Consider the following 27596-nt stretch of genomic DNA (forward strand, 5'->3'; position numbering starts at 1 on the left):
TAAAAGTTGTTTGTACCTTTTAATAAAAAAAAATATTGAAAATTATTTTTTGTTTGTTTTTTATTAAAGATTTTCATATTTTTTTCAATTTTTTTTCAGAACTTAAAATTGAAAAAAAAACCAAAAGACCCCGCTGAAATATTTTGTCTCCACCTGGAATCATCATGGATTTATGTCTATTTTCACCCTACATAGGTCCCAGGGCTCGGCACTTACTTTTGTCTTGATTCAATTCTAGCCCACAGTGCTCATGATTCCTTTACCTAGTTGGTATACATTTATGTATGTTATATCCAAGTTTCTGATTTGAATATGGGGTGATTTCTCTTTGGAGGGTGGTGCTACCCTCCCCCAAAATAGTTATAAACCTTCCCAGGACCCATGAGAAGCTACTTTGTAAAGGAGAATCATATAGGTCCAGTGATTATGAATATCCTTCGGTACAGACAGACACACACACACACACACAGATCCTGTTACTTTTATATAAGGATATTTCTAGATAATTTGAAAGTAGATGGGCTTCTACAAAAAAAAAACTAAAAGTGGTTATACATAGAACTTCAGACATCAAAAGCGCCATCAGATAACAAAGGATAGAGCGAGAGAGAGAGAGAGAGAGAGAGAGAGAGAGAGAGAGATAGAGAGTGAGAGAGAGAAAGAGAGAGAGAGAGAAAGAATGAGTAAGTAAAAATGATGTGGCAACATTGAAATGATATATGGGTAACATTGTTTGGATATTTTTAAACAAAAATATTTTTTACCATCTTTTAAGTCATAAACTGTTAGTCATAAAGTAGTTTTCAAAAAAGCTTAGCTTTCTTCAATCTGTATAGATTTATGTAAAGCCCATCTTATGGTTTTACCCTTTATATATAGGCCCATAGAAATAATCTGTTTAAATAGTTAGCCTTTCCATAGAGGACATAGTTAAACTTAAGATTTTTTGAAAATACAACGAAAATAAGTCCTAAAATAGCACAGATAAACAGACGCCAATGCAGACAATTGCACTGTTTGACCCATAGTGGTATAATGGAATAAAAACTGACACAGACGACCCAAGATACGAGCGTATACACATACACACGTGAAAGACGCGCGACGCACAACCCAGCAGCTAAGTCTAGAGACGCGCGGCGCACAACCCAGCAAATAAAGAAGGAAGCACGGAAAAACAAGGTTATTTCCACAAGCTGTGTCAGCCAGAGTTAAAAAGACAATAAAATAGGCTGTAAACAGTTACAAATAATCGGGATCTTAAATTGATACACATCACCTATAATGGTAAACAAAATTACACCATCTGTCGACAAAAATTATGGGTTAAAATTTGTTCAATATATTGAAACCAACCAATAAAAAAAACTAATTTGTATGTCTACTTCTTTTAATAATCAAATTTTTAAAACAAATTTAAATTTCACCAACATTTTCAGTTTATTCTTAAAATTTACCTAGAACTGTTGACTAAGATTTACTTTCCCTAAATTTATATGTAGTTTACCTATTCCCTTAGTTTATACACTTGTAAGGGGCGTGTAAGTGGTGAGTGGCCGAACTTAAATAAAATAACAAATTGGGCTTTGGACAAGATCTATGTATTAATCGGGGACAGGACATTGGAAGATAAAACAACCTGAACCTAAATTCTCATAATGAAAATTATGGCTTGTAGGTGCTGGTTTTCATTGGTGGAAGAAATAGAAGTAGGTCAATTTGTCTTTCCCCTACATAACAAAATAATACTTACTTGAATAAGAGGCAAAACAAGAGGTTAAAAATTGTAAGTAGCGCAGTTATATTCAAACTAGGAACCTGACTAGGTATAGTTTGTGTCAGTTATGTTTTGTCAAATAAGATGTTAAATATGGTATCAACATGAACAAATATAGAGCAGTCTAACTGTTAAACGTCTGAAATTAATATTTTTTTTCTTAATTATGGTCTTAATTTTACTTGGTATTTTTACTTGATATTAGATTACTAGCGGCTTCGCCCCTCGCCTCTAGGGGCTTTGCCCCAAAGGTTTGATCAAACTAATTTTTCGTGTTTTATATTTTAAAGAAAAAAATTGGGTGGGGGGATTTTTTTTCATTTTTTGGGGGGGTTAAAGGTGTCCCACCCCCCAAGAAAATAGGTATAAACCTTCCTGGGACCTATGAGAAGCTACTCTGTAAAGGAGAACCCGATCGTTTGAGCGGTTAGCGAGATCCTTCGCTACAAAGAAACAGACAGAAATTGTTCTACTTTGTATTATAGATATTTGAAAATTTGTCTAAAAGGAGCTGTTAATCAATGGGGGGAGAAAGAAAAATAGATAAATATTCCTATTGTACCTACATGACAAATTGGGCATAGGACAGGACTTACTAGAATTATTGGCGAAATCAGAAGGAAATAGATATAAGTGGCGCCGCTATATTCTAGGAACCTATCTTGGTATATTTTGTCCGTCGTCAGTCATTTTTTGTCTTTTAGGATGGCAAATACGGTATCTAATGGAACAGATATAGAGCAAACGTTTGAAAAGTATTATTTTTGTTCTGCCCTGTAGATGGTCATAATTGTACTTGTTTTAACTTTTGACTAGCGGATGCGCCCCCTAGAGGCCTCTAGTGGCACTTGGGGGGGGGGGGAATGGGGAAGGGTTAATTCGACCCATCTATTTTATATTTTAGTTCAAAAGAAAGATATAAAATTGTTTTTTTTTTTTTTTTGGGGGGGGGGGTTATCGAGAACCTTCGCTACAGACAAAAAAAACTTACTATTTTATATAATAGGATTGATTACTAATAAATTGAAATAAGCCTATCTATAACTACTAGTATTTTGAATAGGACTACCATTAACCACTCAAAAAAAGAATTTAGAGAATAATAAATCATATTATACAAAGTAGTACGTTTTTTTTATTTGTCCTGCATGGGTCCCCTTCCCCCCATGAAATTGAAGCCCCGTGGCAAGGGCCACTATTACAATAAAACGTAGTTATATCTTCCCTTTGTTAATGCCCTATTTTAATGAAGGTTTAAGATTTATGTTTGTCTGGGTGGTTAGGAGCGAAGCCTCTATATAGTTTTTACAATGAAAGCCTGTCTATTGTCTATAAATTACTTGTATAATAACAAGGATGATAACACAATTTTATGTATGGTGCAAAATTGCTTTAATATAGGATACAATATAAGGGCATATTTAAACTTTTATAACTTTGCTCATACCTTATTGTCTTAGGAATCATTATTCCAAAAATAAGATGAATAGAATAATGATATCATACAAAAATTGTTGTCAAAAAAGCTAAAGTAAAAATGTTTTAAATGGACGTGATGATTTTCTGGTAACGATTAGTAAGTAGCTAGGCTTTTTTAATCTTACCTAACTGAAACTTAGCGGACATACTGATGGATGTACGCACTGACCGACCCTATTTATAGAAAAGCTTCGCTTTACCAAAAATGGCCTTTCAAATTAAGGATAGGGGCTTCAAAACCTTATCTTTAGATTAGACTTAAAAATGGATTTACATCAGATTATCATATACTGTAATAAAGTGAAACTTGTAGCTGGCTAAAATAACTATCCCCTTATATACCCCCTTAATCCCTATCCCTTTCCCTTCTACTGGATGAACGAACTGACCGATAAATGTTGGCAACCAAAATTGACAACAATTTTTCTCTGTCATAATATCCACGTATATTTTATATGCCTTAGATGAGTAATTATCATGACCAGATTTGAATAATTGTCATATCATGCATGGTGCTCAAGTTAATTATAAAAGTGAGCCAGAGGCTTTATTTAAGTCTTTTGTTACTTATAAGAGATTATGAAAGTTCACATTTATATTTGGTAGCTTCTGTATAAGATTACTCAATTAATTTAAGTCCTCTAATGTTTATTACAGATTATGTATTTTTGACCACATATTTCAAGCGTGAGGCATCTAAATTAGATTTTAAAAAATGTACTACTAAGTTTCTTAAGCTTTGCTTTTATGAATATTATCATCCTTTTTGTGCACAAATTTATAGACAACCAGAAGTTGGCAACAAAGCCTCTAAAATGTAATTTACATTTTTATCCAGTACGCTTTTTTTTACAGCAAGTAACAATGAGATTCATTGTAAGATATTTTAAAATCAATTTTGGAATTAAGGACAATTGTATCCATGAGTAGCGCAGCAACGACGCTAAATATATTATGTCGATAAAAAAATAAAGTATAAAAAACGGAAAAAATAAACAAATGAACATTTTTTAATAAACAGTCAATTTATCTTCGTAAAGTAGCGGGGCAAAGTGTCTCAAAAATCAGCCATGTGACGTCATAAAAATGAGGGAGATGAGAGGAGAAGTGGAAAAGAAAACCCCTAAAAAAGAGATGGATAATCCCATATTTTCATGACGTCACATGGCTGATTTTTAAGACACTTTGTCCCACTACTCTTCAAAGCAATCGAATGGGTGGACCTACGATTATGGATCAACCTATTTATCGGGTAGCAGCGCAGTATTGAAACTAAAACAATCTTGGAAGGTGTTAAGATGTCAACCACGTGTCTGTGTGCAGATTTGTAGACAACTAAAGTCTAGTGATCTTAAGGGGTAAGACAATGGACATTAATTTAATGTTAGACATAATTAATCCTTGTGTAAATTATATTATTGGTGAAAAGTTTAAACACTGTTATTTCGTATAGGCTTATTATGAAACGGATTAGAAACCTCCCAGATTTTTAGCCAACGATTAGTGAAATGTATTTTAAATTTTTGGGGTTCAGAATAGTTTTCATTCCAAAAATCTACATTCCACATCTACAAAATCTCTCAGTTAGTCCTGATTGTCATTTTTTTGCTAGCAACCCAATTTGCGTTGGGCCAATGGATTTATTATTAGTTGGATCTTACACCAGATTATCACGCACTTTAATAACGATCCCCCTTTACCACATACCCTCCCCTACTACTGTATGAACGAGCTGGCCAATAGATTTTGGTCCAAATTAGCCAGCTAGATTGATGACAAATTTTCCCCTGTCAATATATTCACATAATTTATATCCTTTATGAATTGTCGGGCCCCCCTTATAATGCCTGTATTTCTGTCTGAATGTATGTGTCAACTTGTACAACAGTGCATGAACATTTTTGTTGTAGTTCATTTTTATTAGAATTATATAATTTATTAGAAGCACAAAATTACATTTCAATTAATTAATATTTTTAATCATTTTTTCATTACTTCACAATTTCTCTTACCCAGGGTTGTTTTTTTTTGTGGGAAGAATGAAAATTAATTATCATCTAACATTAAGGCTTAATGCTATTTTTATTCAATTCTAATTAGTTTAAAATTAAGATATTTATCTTAGACCATAAAAACTCCTTTGAATATTTTAAAATACAAACTGAAGGGAATAACATAGGCTTGTTGAAGTAGGGTAGTAAACACCCCCTCTTAAAATCAAATTGGGTAGTGCTGTTATCCCTTTTTTTAACCCCTCAGCAAAAAAATATACCCCCTGCAGTGAGGTTCAAGCTTTTTTTTAAGGGGGGGGGGGGAGAGGGGGATTAGGGTTTAAAAGGTTTAAAAGGAGTAATCTACCGAATTTAAATTTTTCAATTTTTTTGGGGGGAGGTAAACACACTTTTACCTCTACCCTTGGACGTTTATGCACCCTGACGAAACTGAACGATACCTTAATTAAATATTAAAAGTCTGTTATGTTTACTTTTTCTATTAATCAGCATGGCTTTTATATTTAGGAGCTTCGGTACATATGAATTTTCTCATCATTGTTTCTACATAATCTATAATACAAAGTAGAATGATGTCTGTCTGTCTGTACGTCCGTCCGTCCCTTAAGATCTCGGTAACCACTGAACCGATCGGATTCTACTCTCCAGGGAATATACCTACTGGTCCTGTGGTGGTTTTAGGCAAATTCCCCAATTTTTTAAAATGAATTTGCTGAAGATTTCCTTAGTCCTTTTACGAATTTCTCCTTAATTTTTTTATGATCACCTCATGGTGCAAAACCCCGAAAGGCTAGGGGCGAAGCCGCTAGTCTGCTAAATAATAATACCAATAATAATAATCTTACTAAAAGTATAGGATTTCAAAGCTATCTCAATCTAATACATTTTATTTTAAAAGCTTTTGAGAATGAGGAAATCCGTATAATTAGATGTCAAAGATAATAAAATTTGTTTCGATGAATTCATCGCTGTTAGGAAATTGATTTTAATTTAAGGCATGATAGAATTGCTTTATCATTTAAAACTTTTCTTTGTGATTTCTTGTATGTATAATTTTACATAACAGCAATGTTTTTTATTAAAAGTTATTGTTAAAAAAGGTTTAAATTTCCGTAAATTACTTCATTTCAAGAACAAAAGTTAAGATTGAAATACTATGTTTTTACTAAGAAGTATATTGTTACTTGAAAGCTTTGAAAATTTACAATTTTTAATACTATGTTCAATTTTCAGCTCAGGATAGATTATTTCAGTTCAATTCACGTGACCACTTGTTTATAAGGACAGGATAGACAGGGATTTGATAACCTAAGAAAAACTGTTTGGCCTTTAACTATAAAATCACTGTAAAAACTTTTGGCATGTTATATTTAAATAGTTATATAAAAAAGTGGTCATGCTTGACATAATATAGACAATAGACATGCAATATTCAGAATAAATATTTGAGCAATCTTTACGTCAACTTTATAACATTGAATAAAAGTGGTTATTTTTGACATAACTACACCATTTTTTCACAGGTATAATGGAACAGGAAATAAATCTTTCTTCAAATGGGTAAGATGTTTCCACTCTCTTAATTTTTTCTGACTTTCTTCCCGATCCCCCCCCCCCCCCCAATGGAATTCATTAAAAATCCAGATTTACCCCAACAGAATATCCAATTTTTGAAAGATATTGATAATAAATATATTTAGGTATTTTATCGCAAAAAAAAGTAATAAAAAACATAGATCATCTTTACTGAAGTAAAGACTATTTTTTCACAAGTAAAAAACTTATATTTTTTTCTGGTCAATTTGTTAAGTTTTTCTAAATTATTTTATCTCTTTTTACTGTAGGAAACTATGCGGGCAAACTAGTTTTTTATGTGCAATATCCCGGCCTGATAGAGATTATTTTGCTTGATTTCACCTGACCGCATATTTATTAGGTTATTGATGTCTCAAGAATTTTTATAAACAATTTCCCTAGTAGACAACAAAGTATTATATGTTTTGACCCCTCTTATATGCTTTTTAAATTTAAATCTACTAGTTGATTATAATCTTACATTTAATCCTTGATTGATAGACCGACTGACCAAGTAAATTATATATTAGATGCTCAAAAAAGTTACAGAAAAGTTTCATCTGCCTATCTTGAATAGAAGCCGATTAATTCATTTTTTACTTATATCATTCTTTTTATAGACCGACAGACGGCCGCACATTAGCAATTGTTGAGGAGCTTAGCTAATAAAAAATTAAAATCGAGGGGTTAACAAATTAATTAAAACTGAAATGAACTAGATACTACAAATAGTTTAAAAGGTTTATTGATAAATTTACAACGTGGGTTACTTCCTGCTTTTTTCCTTATTTTGGATTAGCACAAGATCAAATTTATAACTTTCAAGAAAGACTTCCTAAAATAGTAGCGAAGCTTTTAAAGAAATGAGAATGGTGTAAAAATTTAATGGCTGTCCGTCCGTCAGACAGTAATTAAATTAAGGGGAAATTTGCATATTTTCGGCAATTATCTAAGATATCCTCTGAACAATAAGAATCTACTCTATAACTTACTGGGTCTGTCGGTTCGTCAATGCCACTATAGAAAATATTCGATTTTTTTCTAGACTGAGCTATTACAGATTTATAAGACCTATTAACATCTACTCAGTTGATTAGTAAATTAGTTATTAGACTGTAAATTATACTGAGGTGGACAATTAGGGTCGCTGCATCGCTGGTGAGGCAAAATTGTTTTTGTGAAAAATCTTCAAAATTAACATAAAAATCTACAAAATTTAAATAGAATTTAAGTTTAACCCTTGAATCTCTCTGTAAGGATGTCGGCTAAACAGATTTGAATTTTTTGATTTGTTGAAGATATGGCAAAAAAAGATATAAAGGTTTCTTTACTATATAGATTCTCATAGGTCCTGGGGAAGGTCTATGACTCAACCCTCCAAAAAGAAATCTAGAAATAAATACCCCTTATCCCCTAAAGATTTTCTATACATTTTCTTTCAAAAATTAAAATTAATATTGGGGAGAGATCACCTCTAGAAGAGTAACCGCTAGTCTGATTGAAGTTTTTTTTTATTGTATTGCTATAAAACTATTTCAACTTCCTAACTGTAAAATGTAGACCATATAGGATTATGGGTTTAATGTACTTGAATAAATTCCTTTTAAGGAATTGGACCACAATAATTTGACCAATTTGTTTAAAGCAGCGTCGTGAAATGTACACTGTACAGTGTTCTCATGGATAACAGAATTGGATAAAGTATTCTTTTGTTCTATAATGAAGACAATAAATGTTCAATATATAAAATCCAAAAATATCTGATGTATTAATGAAGCTTCCTAGAAAACAAAATTGATCACCTTAAAACTTACTTTAAAACTTTGTGAGAACTGTAAAAAAATATTTTTTTTTTTATTTTCTCATAAACTATTCCATACTTCCAATGTTAAAAGTTAATAATTAATAGATTTTTTTGTTTTATTCCTTAGTTATCACACTTTTGTTAGAATATACAGTTGTACTCAAGAATTATTTCCAATCTAGTATTAAAAAAGGCACACAAAAACATAAAACAAAAAAAAACAACATAGTTTATAAATAAGTCTTTAGATGTATCTGAATTCTTATTTTAGCAAAGTTAGACTTAAAATAGGAATATTAGACATTTAATGGTTTTAAAGTATTTGATTCAAAAAATCTTCTGTCAGTTTGGACAAAATTGTTTTTAGAAATTTAGAATGAATTTTTTTAATGAAATTTGAATTTAATGTTTTATATTATCAGGACAATATTTCAATTTTTTAACTTAGCTTACTTTAATCAGCCTGGCTCGTTTGGGTATATTTCTAATTGGTTTTAAATTTTGTATTTAAACGACGTTGAAATCAGTTAATCAGGACAGTAGGGCGATTGTTAGTGAGTGGGGAGGGTAAGAAAGGGAGTAGATGCTAGCATGGAAAAGGGACGGAAGAAAAATAATAATTTTTTCAATGTAGCAAAATAAAAATTTAGCCAAAAAAAACAATTTAATTACATATATAAGTAGAACATCAATAAAGGTAGAACACTGATATTTTTTTAAAAATTGGAATTTCAATTGTTTTGAATTATGTATTTCTGATGAAATTAAGCTTTATTAAGATTATTTTTGCCTAAATATAAAAAAAAGAAAAGCTTGAAATGAGTAAAAATATAAAAAAATTACAACAAAGTTGATGTTTGAAAAATGTAAAATATTAAATATATATAATGAATTGTTATATTTTCCTTTTTGTTGTTTTGGGAGGACACCAATGAAACAACTGTGGTTGCTTAACAACATCACAACAGCCCCACAACACTCGCAACAACAATTCTACAACTTCAGTTAGTTGCTGACGGAACACCGCAACGTCAACATGTTAAGTGAAGTGCAACACATTTTTAAAAGATAATATTGTACAAAAAAGTGCGAATATTCAGTGAAATGAAAACGTTTAAAAAGTAAAAGTACTAAAATTCTTTTAAACAATGAATTAAATTTTCTAATGAAATGACAATTCAAAAGTTTTTCATAAGAAATTTTTGGTACAACAAAATATATAAATTAGTTCATTAACATTTTGAAATAAAAACTAGCACTGTTTGTATGTTAGTTATGAATTTTGAAAAATTAAATTGATTACAATAATTATTATAATTTTTCAAAAATTATCTTACTTTCATTAACAATCTTATCATATTATAAAGTAGTAAGGTTTTTTTTGTCTGAAGCTTAAGATTTCTATAATTACTGAACTGATTAAGTTTTTCATTTATAAAAGCTTCACATAGGTCCTGTGATTTTTTAAAGGCTATTCTATTTTCAGATTTAAGTCTTTGGATAGTTTAAGGTATTAGTTTAGCCCCTCTCTGCCCCATGAAATATAGATCCCTAGAGGCTAGGGGCAAAGCAACAAGTATATTATATTAATCTTTCCCTAATAACTTAAGGCTACGAACTACAAAAAATATATTCTCTTAATTTTTTGTTAAGTTTGAGTTGGGTTGGTTCCCAAGATGTTGCGTCCTGGTTGTATTAAACTATCCCTCATAGAATAGCTTAAAACCTGCTCTGGTTCTAGATAAAGATTTTACGTCTTTACCAGACTTTAATGACCAGACATTGTAGATGTTAATATTGTAAAATGTTAAAAATTGAGACAAAAATCCTACTTGGTCACCCTAATGATTCCCATTTAACAAGAAGGCAATAATTTTAACTTTTTATGTTAGATAATTTTGGTAATTAATCAAAAAAGACCGAGTTTTTTGTTCGTTAATATTATTCTAAAAGGGTTTGAGTAAGAATTTGGTAACTAGCGGCTGTGCCCCTAGCATGTGGGAGAGAGGGGTTAATAATATAGACTGGAATCATTCTATGCGTAAAATAAAACAGCCTAAAACCATCTTTGGATCCATGTAAAGCTCCCATAAAATAGCATTCTTAGCTTGTTCTTACGGACTAAAACAACTGTACACTTTATAGTAGCTACTATGTAACCTGTGTATGTTGGTCTGGCATGGTTTGATAAAAAAAAAGATTTTTTTGTCAAATTTAGATTGAATAAGGATTGAGATTAAAAGTTTCTTAGCAATAATTGATAAGTTTTTGCTAGGGAAAAAAATTAAAGAAGTTATGTTAGATTACCGCTGCCCTACTTTTGAATGTATTTTTCCTTGTTAACAATAATTTTGATATAAAACAAAATTTCGGTCATTAAAACCAGTTAACTTTTTATTGTATCAGTTACTTTTATGGAACTATTGTTTCTTAAAATAATATATAAAAGCAACAGAATAGGGATATGTCTGTCTGTCCGAGTTTGATGAAGGATCTCGTTGACCGCTGAACCAATATGGTTCTCCTTTACAGTGAAGCTTCTTATAGGTCCTGGGAAGGTTTAAACTATTTTTGGAGAGGGTGTCTTTACCCCCCTCCCCCCAAAAAAATATTTTTAAAACTCTTTTGAAACTCAAACTTAAAATGGGATGAGGTCGACTTTTCTCTTTCCTACCAGTGCTCCTAGAGGCTTTAGGGGCGTGGCCGCTAGTAATATATTAAAGCAACAGAATATATGTCGGTCTGTCCGAGATTAATGAAGGATCTCGTTGACCGCTGAACCAATATGGTTCTCCTTTACAGTGTAGATTCTCATAGGTCCAGGGAAGGTATATAATTATTTTGGGCGTGGATACCATCGCCATCCCAAGATCATCAACCTAAAAAAAATATAGAAATAAATAATCCCCCTAAAATGTTTTTAATAACTTTTTCTTTTTAAACATTATTGAAAATAGAGCAAGGGCAACTTCCCCACGACAACCCTTCCCCCCCCCCCCACAACAAGTGCCACTCCAAATATACTGTTGAGTAAAAAATCTGTTTTTATTTTATTTTTAAGCAATCACCAGTAATTTCTCAGTACTGGTAAATTTACAATGAAATTGTTTAGGGAAATTGGACTTACTTTAAATTATACTGGTACCCAATCTTTTAAAAACACCTACTCACATTCGGAAAACTTTGGTGATTTTTATTATGTTTTGATTGGTTGGTTTAAACAAACAATAATTAATTTTTAAAATTCAAATTTACTGAAGAAGTTTGTCTTTTTTTGTGATGCACATAAATTTATCGTTCATTGTCTTATCCTTCTGTTTATTGTTAGTTTAAAAATTTCAAGTTTAAAAATATTTGAATGACCAGCAATAAAATGGTGGCACCAAAATATTCTTAATTCCAAATACGGTGTTGTGGATATAAGGAAACGATAACAATATTTTATCTTATATCTTTAAAAAATATTCTATAGAATTATACAAGCGGCTGTACCAATAGAGTCTTTTTTCAGGTCTTTTTCCCAAAGATAGAGCCTTTATGTTTTTCTTAAATTTTAGTTTTAGAGAATAAAAAAAATATTTTTATCAACAAACGAGCGTACATACATTACAGAACGTCTCAGTTTATAGAAAAGCTTCGCTTTAAATTCTGAGTTTTACATTTTACGTACTATTTCAAGTGACTTAACTTTACCAAACAATGAATAGGAATTAATATCATGAAAAATAGAATAGTTTATAGTATAAAGAACGATTGGTTTTATAAACTTGTCATTTTCCCTATTAAGCAGCGTAGCTACCTTTCTATCCGTTTGTCTGTTACACAAAGTCACTTTACAGTCTCTTTCGTTTGGGTAAGATATGATTTTGTCATTTTTAAGAAGAACCATATCGGTCCAGCGGTTAGAGAGGTCCTTCCCTACACACTGATACACAAACATAAAGACAAACATCCTGTTATTTTGTTATGAGTATTGCTATTTTTTTTGCAAAACATGTTTCGGGAATAGTCCCTTTCGTAACATCGCCCCATAAGGGGTGATTCGGCGTATTTTTAAAATGGCTTTTTATAGGTTATTTTAGGTTAGGTTAGGTTATATTGGGTTAGGTAATTTGCCCCGCAGGGTGAGAGCCCCCCGCAGGGACTAGAAATAGGAGAAAAGCTACTGTGAAAAATACGAAGAATCGCCCCATAAGGTGCGATGTTACGAAAGGGACTATACCCCATGTTTCTCTACCCAAATATGATATTCGTGATGACTTATTAGCCTAAAGCAAACTTATAATAACTTAAGTTGATGTTTCAATAACTCTGAATTTAAATGTCTTTATAAATTTTAAATTGTCAAAGTTTAGTGGTCAAAAAGCTCGTATAAGCAAACTTTCCATTCATAAAAAATACAATCCCTGTAAAACATGTTGCTATTTCCATTATTAATAATAATTAACATTTTTCGGAAAGACTGGTGGAAAACTGTTTTACTTTTTTACCATTACTTTGGTTGTTATCAACCTTGTTTATTGATACAACAAGAAAGATTACGTACAATTGTATGACTGCTTTTGCCAAACACGTAAAAAAACTTGAAAAGTTTCCATCACTTATCCAGAGCGTCAAAATAGACATTGTTAACTATTAAAGAGACTAAATAGAAGTATACTGAAATCTAGGACATATAGAAAAGTATCGTTGCAAAAAAAATAATTTCTTGACCCAGCCATTTGTTTGCCGACAATATCTCAAATGCTTGCAGTGATTTAGCAAAAATTGGAAGATTTTTGCATGACAATCCAATTTTGAACGAGTTTTACGCCTATTGGACAAGTTTAACGCCTTATAATTACGTAAAAGCATTCCATTAAAATGGCAAAATGGATGTAGAATATACATGGATATTATGACAGGGGAAAAATTGTCGTTAATTTATGTTGCTATTTACCCTGACATTTATTGGTCAGTTCGTTTATCCATGAAGGGGGGGGGGGATGGGTTGGTTAAAATGGTTGGAGGGGTCGTTTTATTAGCCCCCTGCAGGTTTCACTTTATTAGAGTTCATGATAATCTGGTGTAAGTTCCAATTAATAATAAATCCGCTCAGAATATCCGATTAATATCCCCTGGATAAGAACCGATTCTCAGTCGTACTAAAAAGTCATGTATAGCATCGAATTATAGACAATTTTCCACGAATATAAAAAATAAACAAGAAACTTAATCTTATTATTATATCCGCGGAAAGCTGTGTACACTAGTAAAATGTAGGTTTTTTAGCCAAAAAGAGGAATACTTTGGAAATTCGACCTGTTATCATTTATTTATACCTAAATAGAGAGCCCCACATCTTTATTTAAATCATTAGTGCATAGCCTAATTTTTTTCATATTTTTATATTTTATACCTAATAAAACCCTCTATTTTCCAAAAATCTAACATCATTTCAACAAGTTTTATTCATTTATTTTATATAAAGTTCTTTTAAATCCACAATAATATTTGTTTTTTTGTATAGAAATACTTTTAATTAACTAAGATGGCATTCAAAATTTAAAATAAATTTCAAAGTATATAAAGATTTCAAAAAAATTATTATAGCAATTCAGATTCTCATACTGGAATAGGTTACTAGGACAAAGGAACATAAACACTTAGAGAATAATTATAATATATGTAAATATTTTAAATGTCAAAACAAAATTGGAGTAAATTTGTTGAAAAGCTGAGTACGGACATTCTGGTAACGATTATACAGTTTCTACGTTTTCTAAATAAATACTTAACTACTAAAGGAATCACCATGCAAAGTTTGAAATCAATAAGACAATTCTAACATGCCTAAGTTAACAGGGAAAAAACTATATGGATGGGCAAACAGACCGACACTATTTTTAGAACAGCTTTGCTTTTAATAGACACATCACTTTGAATTTATAATTCATAATTACAAATACCTATGTTTTATAAATATGTTATACAAGTATTACAACGACCTGTTAGTTCCTTCATTTGCACCAGATTTTCAAGAACAAACAATGTTTCATTTTCTCTTAATCTTGGTAATTCTTGCCTTTTCTTTCACAAGTAACACAAATTGTTTTAGAGCTTTTAAATGATCTATTTCAAAATATGGCATGTGGTTATTTATGAAACACACACTAAGAATGAATTTTATTACTAAAAAGCTTCCCAGATTTTTTATATTTTGATTTGCGGATTTTTTATTTTGAATTTCTTAGGTTAAAAACACATTTTTACAGCTTTTTTTCAAAAAAAAATATACTCAAGTTCAAATGCAATTTATTCTTTAGGCTATGCACTTATGATTTAAATAAAGACGTGGGGCTCTCTATATAGGTATAAATAAATGATATCAGTTCGGATTTCCAGAGTATTCCTCTTTGTGGCTAAAAAACCTACATTTTACTAGTGGTATAATACGATGCGATAAATAACTATTAGAAATGTAAAAGAAAAATTAATATGTTTTAAAATTGCTTCAAATTCAGTATGTTTTAATATAGACGAAATGAAAACAATCCTCCATTTTTACTTTCGTCACATAAGGAAGTTTACATCCTTGTTTTGTTTCTTTTGTTTTATGTAACGGAAACTGTCTCTTTAAAACTAATTATAATTAACACTATAGTGGACATTGTTTTTTATAGTAGCGAAGCTTCTATTTAACTATAGGTAGTCCGTGGTTCGTCTTTCATTGTAAGTTACTTAGCTGCAACATAAGTTAGGCGTAATAATAACTATCAGAAGGTATAAATAATTTATAAATCGACTACTTTTTGAGCTTTTAAGATATTCATTTATCTAAAATTTAAACAACTAGGCTTCTATTTAGAAAAAGGGTATCAAATTTGTAAGTAACCAAAAGGAAAAATTAAACTTATACGACTAATTACTTGCTGTGCTTTGTATAAACATTATAGTTCTTGTTATAAAACAAATCCCTATAATTTGTAAACAATAAAATCTATAATAATTCACAATAATTGTATCAAAAGTGTAAATTAAACCGTTTTTGTATTGTTATTTTTATTTTGTTTTAAACTAAATAGTAAATGAATATATTTTTTTTGTCTAATTTGACAAATTTCTTCTTTTGAAATATTATCTTTAGGAGGTTGATCTTACCTCCCTCGAAAGAGTTGAAAGCTCCCCTGAAAAGAAGAACTTAATCGATCAAATTTAGATATTGTTTAGATATTCAATTTAGTAGATACATACATAAACCTTAAGCACATAGGTACCAAAATATGAATATATTAAATAGGTATCCTATATATTTCTATGAGTATTTCGAGCATGTTGGTGTAACTATTGGTTAAATACTTTAAACAATGATAACATCAAGAGTGTTATTGATCAATCACCGATAACATATTTTCCTCAAACTTCCTTAGAAGTGGACGGCTACTCGATAACATTTTTATTTTATGTAATGGATAAATCTAAGTTTCAAATGACAGATTTGGTTGTTTTTGCTTTTTACTCTTTTTACTAGGGTTAGGCCGGATACTTTTTTGGCCGGATACCGGATACCGGATATCCGGCTGATTTCAAATGCCGGATAACCGGATAAATTACCAGATATTAAAGTAGCAAAAAAAAATTATTAATAAACTTTTGAGATTTCATATATAAAATTTACATAAAGATAAACATATTCAAAAAATGTTTTTCTAGCTTCAATAATAAGAAAATAATAGCCATTTAAAATTTTAAAAAGCAGAGATTTTTGGTGTAAAATATAAAAAAGTTATAGCCGGATATCCGGCCGGATAGTTTCAATATCCGGTATCCGGCCGGATATTGAAAATGGCCGGATATCCGGCCACACCGTATATCCGGCCCAACCCTACTTTTTACTTCTATCCATTTTCTGTTTAAAGGCTGCATAACTTATTGACTTTATTGCCATTTTGTTAATAAAAGGCTTAAAAAATCTACTAAATTCAAAAAAATACTGTACAAATTTAATCATAGCAAAACTCAAAGCTATAATTAAATGATTGAATAGATTTTATTATGAAAAGATCCACATAAGGAAATAAATAAAACATTTTTATGAAAAAATATTCAAGTGCTGTAAGTCTTATAATAGTTAATTCAAAAATATTATTTGTAATACTGTCTGTTTGTCTGTCCGTCTGTCTGTTCGTCTGTCTGTCTGTCTGAAGCTTAAGATCTTAGTAACCACTAAACTCTTCAGGGAATATACCTATTGGTCCTGTGATGGTTTTAAGCCAAAATATGAAAATAACCCCCCCCCCCCACAAAAAAACTAGGTTGATCAAACCTTTTGGGACAAAGTCCTTAGAGGCTAGGGACTAAGCCGCTAGTATTGCATGAAATATTAATTTACAGACTGTTAGCATAATTTAATTGTATATTAAATTTATTTCTCTAATGTGAAATCTCTTTTAAAAACTTATTTTTGTTAATATATTATCAATAAATCAAAAGTGTGTGTGTGTGAGTGCTTTTTTTTATGATTTGTACACTTCTAATTATGCGATGAATAGTTTTTATAATTTATTATTTCGTGTACTTTATATACTTTAGATATTGCTTTAAATTTGTCAATTTTGATAATTAAAGAAAAGTTGTTTAAAACAAGGATGGTTTGTGCTAGATTTGCGAAGCATATAGTTTTAGCCCTATACATGTGTTTTTAATGTTTTATGTATTTATCATGTCTAAGCTAAGTGGCGTAAATTTATAATTGGGTATTTTGGCGAGTCTGTCTGTCTATTCTACAGAGACGTTTAGCCAGCATGAATGTAACTTCTTTGTTTATTGACTGGTTTAAAAACTTAACAATGCAATGTATTATTTCTAATCACTACCATGTCAAGAAATGAGTATTTTTATCAAAGGAAATAAAGGATAAAGCGATTGCTCATTCTTTATTTCCGAGTGGTGCCATGTAATTGTAGTGATTAGAAAAAATACATTGTTAATTTTTAAATCAGAAAATAATTATAAGTAAAAACTTCTTTTCATATTAATATGGTTTAAATTTTTTCCCTTTCCCTCAGTGATTATTTCTCTTCTTGACAGATTTAAAATTTTTATTAGAATTTTAAAAATCTTCCAATTGTTTTTAAAAAATACTCCAACTTTAATTTTGAAATTTGAGTAAGGTTTTGTGGACAATCAAAAAAAAAGAGGAGGAATGTTTCTTGTCTAAATTTAAGGAGCTGTTGTTTTCAATTGACTTTCTCAGGGAATATTAAGCAAAACCTTCTAAGAAACATAATTTTTTTATTTAAATTATTGTAAGCTTGTTATATTTAGCTGTAATACTTTAATTGAAACAATATCATAATGATTTAATTTCAGAAATGTAAAGAAAAAAGTATGAAAATGTTTTTATAGATCAAATTCTAGAAAATGGAATTAAAATGTTTTCGTCTTCAGGTAAAAAAACTAATTATTTCGTTGCTCTTCTGAAGCTGTCCTTGTCTGTATGTCTGTAATGCCGCAAAATAGAAATTGTCACATTATGACTACATTCTTATGTTGATAAGAAATACGTTTTAGAGGCATTGTGTACATTAAGATATATAAGTTTTCCGGAATTTTAATGTTAGGGGGAGATTTAAAATCTGCATCAAATTTTTAGGATTTTTTTTTATAAAATTCGTTTTTTGTATAATTCTTTATCTAAAAGCGGAAATGCATTTTAAGTTAATTAATTTTGACCAGTAGGATAGTTGGATTTTAAACTACCTGCGCTCTAATTGGTTGAATGATGTACGCCATCCAATCAGAGCGTAGATTTTTTAAATCCACCAATCACAGATGCCAAAATTAATTAACTTTCCGCTTTTAGATAAAGAATTATAGAAAAAACGAATTTTATAAAAAATCCTCAAAATTTGATGCAGATTTCAAATCTCCCCCTAACTTTAAAATTCCGGAAAACTTATATATCTTAGTGTACATAATTCATATTGTTTTAAAATAACTTTAGTTATTTTATTGGATACTGTTATGCTTCTTGTGAATCTATTTATAAAAATAACAGAATGTTTGTATGTATGTGATAATGTGCCTTAAGATTTTGCTGAATAGAGAAGCTTTTCATAGACCCAAAGAAGGTTTATAACTATTTTTGGGGAGGTTACTTCCACCCCCCCCCCCCCAAGAGAAATCGTCTCTGAAAATAAAAAATCCACACCCTTAAATATTGTTACTTAATCTTATAAAACTAGAATTGAAAGTAAAGGGTCGATTAACCCTCCCTCTCTCTTCTCTCAATTACCTCTGGAGGGCTCTAGCCCTAAGAACCTCCCTCCATCGGGATTTTATAACAAAAATGTGAATTGAGAGTTTTAAATTCGATTACAGTAGAAGCTAGAGCAAGGTGACTTGTTCTATATAAAAGCACGATCCTTCGAACCTATTCACTTATATATTTACTAGTTTTTGCACTACTTCCTATTGTGTTGTTATGAATTAAAACCACTAAACGTGCCTTATCCAGAGATAAAGGTATAGGCCAATAGGATATTATTCATCCTATAATATGTTCAAGTTGCGATTTTACACCTTTTTTTCTTTCTAAAATTCTACATTTTAAGGAAGCTTTCAAAAGATCCCAGAGTGGTTTTAGGCTTTTTTATTTTAAGATTTAAGTGTAGGGATGGTTTAAGTAAGCAAATCTTTGAAAAGAGAACCCCTTAACACTAGAGGTGCAACCACTTATTCCACAAAAAGTGAAATATCAAATATAATTAAAGTGTTAGATTTCAGTCGTTTTACAATGTTTCATCTACTGTTCTGTTCTCAAAAACACTTAATTTTGTTGATACGATAAAATACAGAAAATATTTATTTATATTCCATTTTCTTATTCCCAAATCCCTATAACAGTTAGGGAGTTGAATCCATTTTTATAGAAGCAGAAATATAATCTATGATTATGGTTTGGACCCCCCTAAAACTGTAATCTACCTTTCCACTTTCCCCTCTCTTGGTGAAGATATCTTCAACGCCGATACGATTTTTGAAATTTAAGATTCCACTTTCCCCTCTCTTGGTGAAGATATCTTCAACGCCGATATGATTTTTGAAATTTAAGAGACAAAAGTGGAATCTTATATTTCAAAAATCGTATCGGTGTTGAAGATATCTTCACCAAGAGAGGGGAAAGTGGAAGGGTAGATTACAGTTTTAGAGGGTCTAAACCATAATCATAGATTATATTTCTGCTTCTATAAAAATGGATTCAACTCCCTAACTGTATAAACATTAACTTACAGTACACTTTTATCTCTAATACAATTCAACAACAATACCCTTTGAAATAAATAGTGTAACATGTAAGATTAATAAAGAAACAAGCAAATAATCAAAATGTAATATAATCTTTACATCATTTACATTGTATTTTCTGTAATTTATTACTAAAGCACAAAATTATCATTATTGATTTTGTTCCTTTTATCAACTACCATGTGAATGTAAGAAAATGCATAGCATACTTAATTAATAAATGTATGCATTTACTTTTTTTGACAAACACATATTCAAATCTGATTATAAAGTTGAGCTATTACAGCTTGTTTTTGTAAGCTTCCCTGAAAATAGAGTACTATTTTTATTACAGACAAACTTATAGACTTTTTCGTTATTAAGTTATCCATAAATTTTAAAGGTGTTTGTTTGAATTCAAGATTTTTTTTTGTATTAAACTACCAAAAGTAGCATAATACCTATCTACTTATCTGACTGTAAGTTTTCGAGATCTTGACGATAGACAGACACGCATAATGTCTCCTTCTATTTGCATTGTTTGTTTTTTTTAGTAGCGAAGCTACTCTATAATTCGAAATGTCCGTCCGTGTGAGACAGAATAGGGGAAACGTGATTTTCTCGGCTTCTATTAAAGATAGACAGCTGAAATTTTTTGACAACATTCCTATTATTAAGAAGCGCAATTAACTATAAAACATCAAGGGCGGTCGGACCGCTTTTTAGCAGGTTTTAGGCTATTTTTGTATTTTTCACATTTTCACCATATCTTCAGTGTTTATGGTCCAATTTTCAAAATTTTTTCAGTTGAAGATATAAGAATTAAATTTCCCTTCGTTTAAAGAAAACAACCCTGACGGCCAGACTGCCTTTTTGCAGGTTTTAGGCTATTTTTATATTTTTCACATTATTCTCCATATCTTCAGTGTTTATGGTCCGATTTTCAAAATTTTTTCAGTTATAGATATCAAAATTAAATTTCCCGTCGTTTAAAGAAAACAACCATGGCGGTCAGACTGCCTTTTATCAGGTTTTTGGCTATTTTTATATGTTTTACATATTTTCCCATATATTTGGTGTTTTTGGTCCAATTTTCGAACTTTTTTGGGATATCAGTATCAAAATAATTTTTCTCATTGTTATGAGAATCTTTCATGTAATCTACTTTGTCCGTCGTCATCATTAAAAATAAAACAAGGTTTCGTGTTTATTTTCTCCTATAAATCTATTCTTGATTTTAATAAGTACACTTTCAATCGACTTTTACGTATTTTCATCCACGATTTTTTGTGCTTCGCTACTTATGGATGTTGTCAACGTTGTTTAAATCCATAAATGTATCAATGATAAGGGTCAATGTGTATTTGTTTAAAACCTGTTCTTTGTATAAGTCTTGACGTTTAATGTTATTTCCTACTACTGCATTTATCAGAAGCTAAACTACTCTATAACTCTGTACGCCAGCCTTTCGAGAACATAATGATTTACTCAGCTAGTAAATGAGAGAGACGTCTAAAATTTATGGTAATTTGGCTTTTCTGATAAGGTTCCTTAACTTTTTTGCAGGGTTCGGAAGCCGCGCCTCAGCCGCGCATAAGCCTCAGTTTTAAACCTGCTTGTGAGCATAAAAAGAAATTTCGGAAAGAAGGATTGTCTGCAAAAGAGCAGTTTTATACATCCAGCTGTATTTTGTAGTGATAACATGAAGATTTCACTGAGGCTTACACGCGGCTTACGCGCGGCTTCCGATCCCTGCTTTTTTGAGAAGATTCCTCAAACCAAGTAGCATATTTTTTTTTGAAAGAATTTGTCTGTTTGTTACTTCAAAAGATTTTACTGTACAATAAGAAATTATTTACTCTATATAAGTCTTCCTTCTGCTGTGTTATTATTATAATATATTTGCTTTGCTACTTATGGGTGTTGTCATCCTTGGTGTTGGCGTTCTAATCATACATCAGTGTCACATATAATATGGGTATGCATACAGTTTAGCAAAGTGATAACTTATAAAATAGCAAGGCTCACAATAATCATCTGTTACAGGTGTTAAAGGTTGCATTTTTGGGAAGTTTTCTGATGTAGGGGAGTTGTTTTGGCTATTTTACAGGGGTTTAATTACAATAGTCTCAGCTAGGTAACTGAAAAGTAATAAAGTAAAAATAGGAAACTGATATTTAATTAAGAATTTATTAATCAGCCAATAGCAGTTTTGAACAATTTTAACTTGATGATAGACAGATGGATTCATAAATGGAAATTTGTGGAGCAGCTATTCTACAAAAATTCCCCATACGACGTGAACACTTTCATTTATCCCCAAATGATGCGTGGTACCCCTTTTTATTTTCCTGCCAAACTTTTTAAGTCATGATTTTATTTTGATATTGCGCCAGTCATTTAGGATACTTTAATTAATCCTGAAGCAACAATTTAAAAAAAAATCGACTTTTTTCAATTATAGTGAAGCTTCTAATAGATCATAGAGTGGTTTAAGGAGGTTTTTAACTTCTAGATTTATGTCTAAAAATGTTTTTAAGCTTTTTTTCGAACACAGTAATAGTGTCTGACTGATTATGACGTAACAAACAAAAATTAGCCAATTAGAGGCCGTTATTGACCAATGGTAAAATTTATAGTGGCCTCTCATTGGCTAATTTTTTTTGTTACGTCATAATCAGTCAGACACTATTACTGTGTTCTTTTTTTCTTTCCCACTCTGTCTCACTTCAAAAACTAGAATCCCTAGATGCTTGAGGTACAGACGTTAGTATTATTACAGTTCTAAAGTATATTTGATGTCTATTAAACAAGGCTGAATATATAAAATTGTGCTTTTCAGAGAATTTTTTTATTTGTGCACGATTTTTCATATAAATTTTAGGCATCCTCACATCGACGCTCACCCTTAAAACAAATCTAAAACTTTACGATTTTTTATCTCTAAGTACATATTTTGATACCAAATTAACACATACTTGTAAAATACAACGTACGGGACTGTAAAAGTGTATTACTTATCTACCGACCAACAATACAATCCATTAATTGCTGATATAGTGTAGGCTTATCTATTTAAACAAAGAATATAATAATATACACATATACTAGCGGGAGGCCTCTAGCATTCAAGGGCTCTGTATTCGAAGGGAAAGCCTTAAACCAAGCCAAAACTTATCCTATGATCTATGTGACGCTTCTTTCAAAAGGAGAGCGCAATCAGTTTAGTAGTTATTGAAATCTTAAGCTTCAGACAAAAAAAACCTACCCTATTTTATATAACTAAAGTAACAGGATGTCTGTGTGTTTGTGTGTTTGTCTGTGTGTTTGTACCGAAGGATCTCGCTAATCGCTGAACCGATCGGGTTCTCCTTAACAGGGTAGCTTCTCATAAGTCCCGGGAAGGTTTATAACTATTTTGGGGGAGGGTACCACCACCCTCCCAAGAGAAATGACAAAAAAATCGAAATTTTAAAAATTTATGGGAGACTTCACCGTCAAAAAAAGAGGTATCGTACATAAAAAATTAACTTTAACAAAAACATTTAAAGTGCCACTAGAGGCCTCTAGGGGCGTAGCCGCTAGTTTTATATAAAAGGATAGATATAAATATGGAATTATATATCCAGGTTGAAAAAAGGAATCTCGTCGTCGGATATGACAATAGTCGAAAAATGGATGTAAATTCCCAATGATGATGAAAAAATACCAATTCTGAAGATTCGATTATTGGTTGAGAAGTTAGGGCACTGCTTGCTTGTACCAACTTATCAAATTTATTTGTAATATTTGTTTCAGAATTCTCCATCCCCGTATTAATTTGTGGAATCCTGTTTGTGATTGGCCAGGTAAAAAGTTTTATAATAACGTATTGTAGAATAGCTGCACTACTAATAGCTAACAAAAAGTATTGCTTAATTGAACCCACTTACCCCTGACAGAAATCAAAACTCCTTAAGCAAATGAAGAGAATTAAATATTCATAATCAATATAATTGTCAGGTGTAAGTGGCGAAATAAGGCTTTCAATTTAGTAAAAGAACACACGTCACTGTATAAAAAGTTAGTTTTTGACTGTTTGTTAAGATCTCGTTATCCATGTTATAAAATTGTCTATTTGGATGGTTTTATGTCATTTTCTATCCCCAACCTAGACAGTCATAATTATTTTATAAAGAAATTTTTAGAAGATAAATATAAATTTTTGTGCAACAAACTAAATCTACCAAATAAAAAGTACTCCAAATAATTAAAATGACATTAAAGGTACTAATTATTTTAAGGAAAAAGAACGGAATTTTATTACATAAGTAATGATTAATTTTTATATATATTTTTATATCATTGATGCCATAACTGTATTCAAAAGTAGACTCTGTTTTCTATTTTTTTTTTAAATCAATTAAAATGATCTATCAATATGTCCACATATAATCAATCTTTGATATCAGGAGATTGGATTTTATGTCTTCGATAAATAATCCCTTATAGAAGTATATAGAAGTAACAATTGTCTATCTGTGTTTCTGTGTGTTTTATCGAAGGATACCGCTAACCGCTGAACCGATATGGTTAATCTTTACAGTGAAGCTTTATAACTTCACATATAATGGAAGGTTCATAACTTTTTGAGGTATGATACCACCACAATCCCAAAAGAAATCGCTCATTGAAAAATATCCCCACCCTCTCCTCGTCTTTTCCTTTTATTTTAAAAACTAAAATGAAAAGTGGAGGGTCGACCCTTCCTACTTCTCTCCAGTGCCCTCTAGCTGCTAGTTTTAATAAACCAATGTTAGAAATTGTCCCTTTATAAAAGAATAAATTTTCTATTGTTAAAAATTTTCATGGGAACGGAGCAAAGAAATTGTAAAAAAATACATGAGAATTACTTAGACCTTTTTCTGTGACATTAAGGTTATATATATAAGAATTTCATTCACCTTTTTGATTAATTCTATACGTTTTGAAAAAAAGAAGCTTTTCTTTATTAATTCTAAAACGATACCTTTTTATGCTCTGTTCTAATAAGCAAAAAACAAAACAGTTATCAAAAACAGTGTTATTCTAGTTATCAACTGTATTACATAATACTGTTCATTTTTTCTGCTGGAGTACTCTTTACCCCATACAATTTAACCTAACTTAAAGTAAAACTAGATGATTAAATAATTTTTAATTTATTTCAAAAGAGTTAAATGTTATTTACAGAATAGCTATTCCTCTCTTAATGATCTAATTACATAATGATGTGTCTATTTGTTTATATTCATGTGCATTTGTGTGTGTGTGTGTGTGTGTATGTGTCTGTGCGTGTGTGGGTATGTGTCTGTGTGTGTGTGTGTGAGTGTGCGAGGGTGTTGAGTAACCAAGCGTAAATGTTATTTACTAAGTATATTTGCGATTACTTTTATTTAATGAAATCTTCCAATTTTTAACATGTACAAAACGGCCTGCTTAATTGCTTCAAGATCCATGTCAGATCTATATAGGAAATAAATGTCTATAAACGAGCTCAAGTTTTCCAAGGAATATATGATTAAAACTCATAGTGCTCCAATAATCCATAATAAACTCTCATTGCCCAGAACGATAAGACCCATTATTTTACTTTATTAAAAATAAATTCATTTTTTTCATTTCGTGTTGCTATTTACCTTATATTGATGTATTTAATTTCTAATCATAAAAAAGAAAATTTAAATTCATAATATGATAAATTTAAGAAAACTATGTTTTAAAAGAATTCGATTGTGGCGACATTTTGTGTGTTCGAATATTAAACTAAAATTGTAATCATCATCATTAACCCTTTGGTGATGGTAATGTAAAGAAAAAAATATAATTTTAAAAAATCTTTTAAAAATCATTTAAATTGTTAAATATTTACTTTCTTTTAGATAGTAATGCCGGGTGAGGAAATTAGATTTATTGAGAAATAGATATGCATATAGAAAACTAGCCAATAGGGAGATAATTATATCGAGCCAACTCTAGTATAATGAATATGTCAAAGATCATATTATTTTGACAGGTGTGGCTTAAAACCAACAAGCTTACAGATAATAAATTTAGGATTTTGAATTGAAATAAAAAAGGATTGAACCACTGTCATGTAGATGGTGGCCACCCAATTAATCAATATACTAGGCTGTATTTCAAGGGGGTGTATACTGTATAGGGGTGTATGTGGGATTTATCCTTCCTTAATGTTGCCAAAGGGTGGCTAGATACACCTCCAAAATGCATAATTCACTAATTATAATGAACAAAATATATTCCTACTTTTGAGCTGTGTGTTTTTCTATGGATAGTCACTTTTCAACACCAGTGCCGTGTATTATTGTAATAAATTTATAGAAAAATTTTGATTATTTTAAGCCACACTGCTTTCTGTTTTTATATAGCTTACCAAATGGTGTTATAACTCTAGTTTAAATTCGGATAAATGAATAGGTAAAGAAACTGATCTATATCTAAAAGCAATATGTCTGTAGCAAAAGATCTTGCTAACCACTGGACCGATATAGCTTTTATTTACAGTAGAATCGCTCTTAAAAAATACTTTGGAAAACCTTTCTTTTTAAAAGTAAATTTGATATATTAAAAGCCTCTGAAAGATTTAACGCTATGCTAGAATTTAAATTATTTTTCTTGAATGATCTTAACACAATTTAAAAGGGAAAGAAAGAAAGATTCAAATTTCCTACCATTTATTCATGGAATTAACTGAAAATTGTCAGATGTTAACTTAAATATCAATTACGTGTTTGAGCTGTTCATATTGAAACAAAAGCTTAAATTTAAAGTAAGCCTATCAAGATTATTCTAGCTTTAGCAACATAACTAAAAAATAACATTACTTTTTAAAACAAGGATAGTTAAACTAGAAATTGATTCATAATCAATTAAAAAAAAATATATATTTAGGATAAACACATTTTTTCCCTTCAAGTATTGAAACTGTTTTAGGTGCCCATTGATGGAATTATTATAACTTGGATCTTACCATGTAATCAATTAAAGTGAAACTTGTAGCGGGCTAAAATAACGATCTCCCCTCCACCCACTTTACCTCATCCCCTACCCTCTTACTGTATGAACGAAATGACCAATAAGTGACTCGGGTAACAGCAACCTAAATTGACAACAATTTTTTCCCTGACTTAGAATCCACGCATATCTATAATACAAAGTATAATGATGTCTGTCCGTCTGTCCGTCCCTTAAGATCTCGGTAACCACTGAACCGATCGGTTTCTACTCTTCAGGGAATATACCTATTGGTCCTGTGGTGGTTTTAGGCTATTTTTTGGTACTTAATTTTTTAAAAATTATTTAGAATTTGTAGGGGCATCTCCAGGTGTGATTATTTTTTCTTCTTCTTTAATTACCTCTTACGGCAAAGCCCCTATAGGCTAGGGGCGAAGCCGCTAGTTCTAAATAAAGGGAAAAATACCTTTATTTTTTTGCGAATGACAAAACCATAATGCAATCCCTTTTTATCTCATTCTTACATTTTTTAGATACTTCTGGAATTCATTTGGCTAAGCTTTTTTGGGCCAATTTTTAAAAAGTCTTGCATGTCAGTCTGTCTGTAATGCACCACTTTAAAAAAAGGGATGTTTCGACTTTAAAGTAGCGAAGCTAATCTATAATTCACTTTGTCTGTGCGTCCATC

The 27596-nt window shown here is 30.7% G+C and overlaps 1 protein-coding gene across 1 annotated transcript in view; it reads left to right on the forward strand.

The window, feature by feature from the left end:
- The first annotated feature begins 17996 nt into the window (after nt 1–17996).
- LOC145314922 (uncharacterized) overlaps nt 17997–27596 on the forward strand; it is a 45201-nt gene continuing 35601 nt past the window's right edge. The window contains exons 1-2 of the mRNA XM_080154998.1: nt 17997–18076; nt 23714–23763. Coding sequence (XP_080011124.1) covers nt 18061–18076; nt 23714–23763 — 66 coding nt within the window. The 5' untranslated portion in view covers nt 17997–18060. The remainder of the gene's footprint in view (nt 18077–23713; nt 23764–27596) is intronic.

The sequence above is a fragment of the Acartia tonsa genome, chromosome 3, assembly GCF_053477335.1.
Source record: "Acartia tonsa isolate MP-2025a chromosome 3, ASM5347733v1, whole genome shotgun sequence".
Taxonomy (NCBI): Eukaryota; Metazoa; Arthropoda; class Copepoda; order Calanoida; family Acartiidae; genus Acartia; species Acartia tonsa.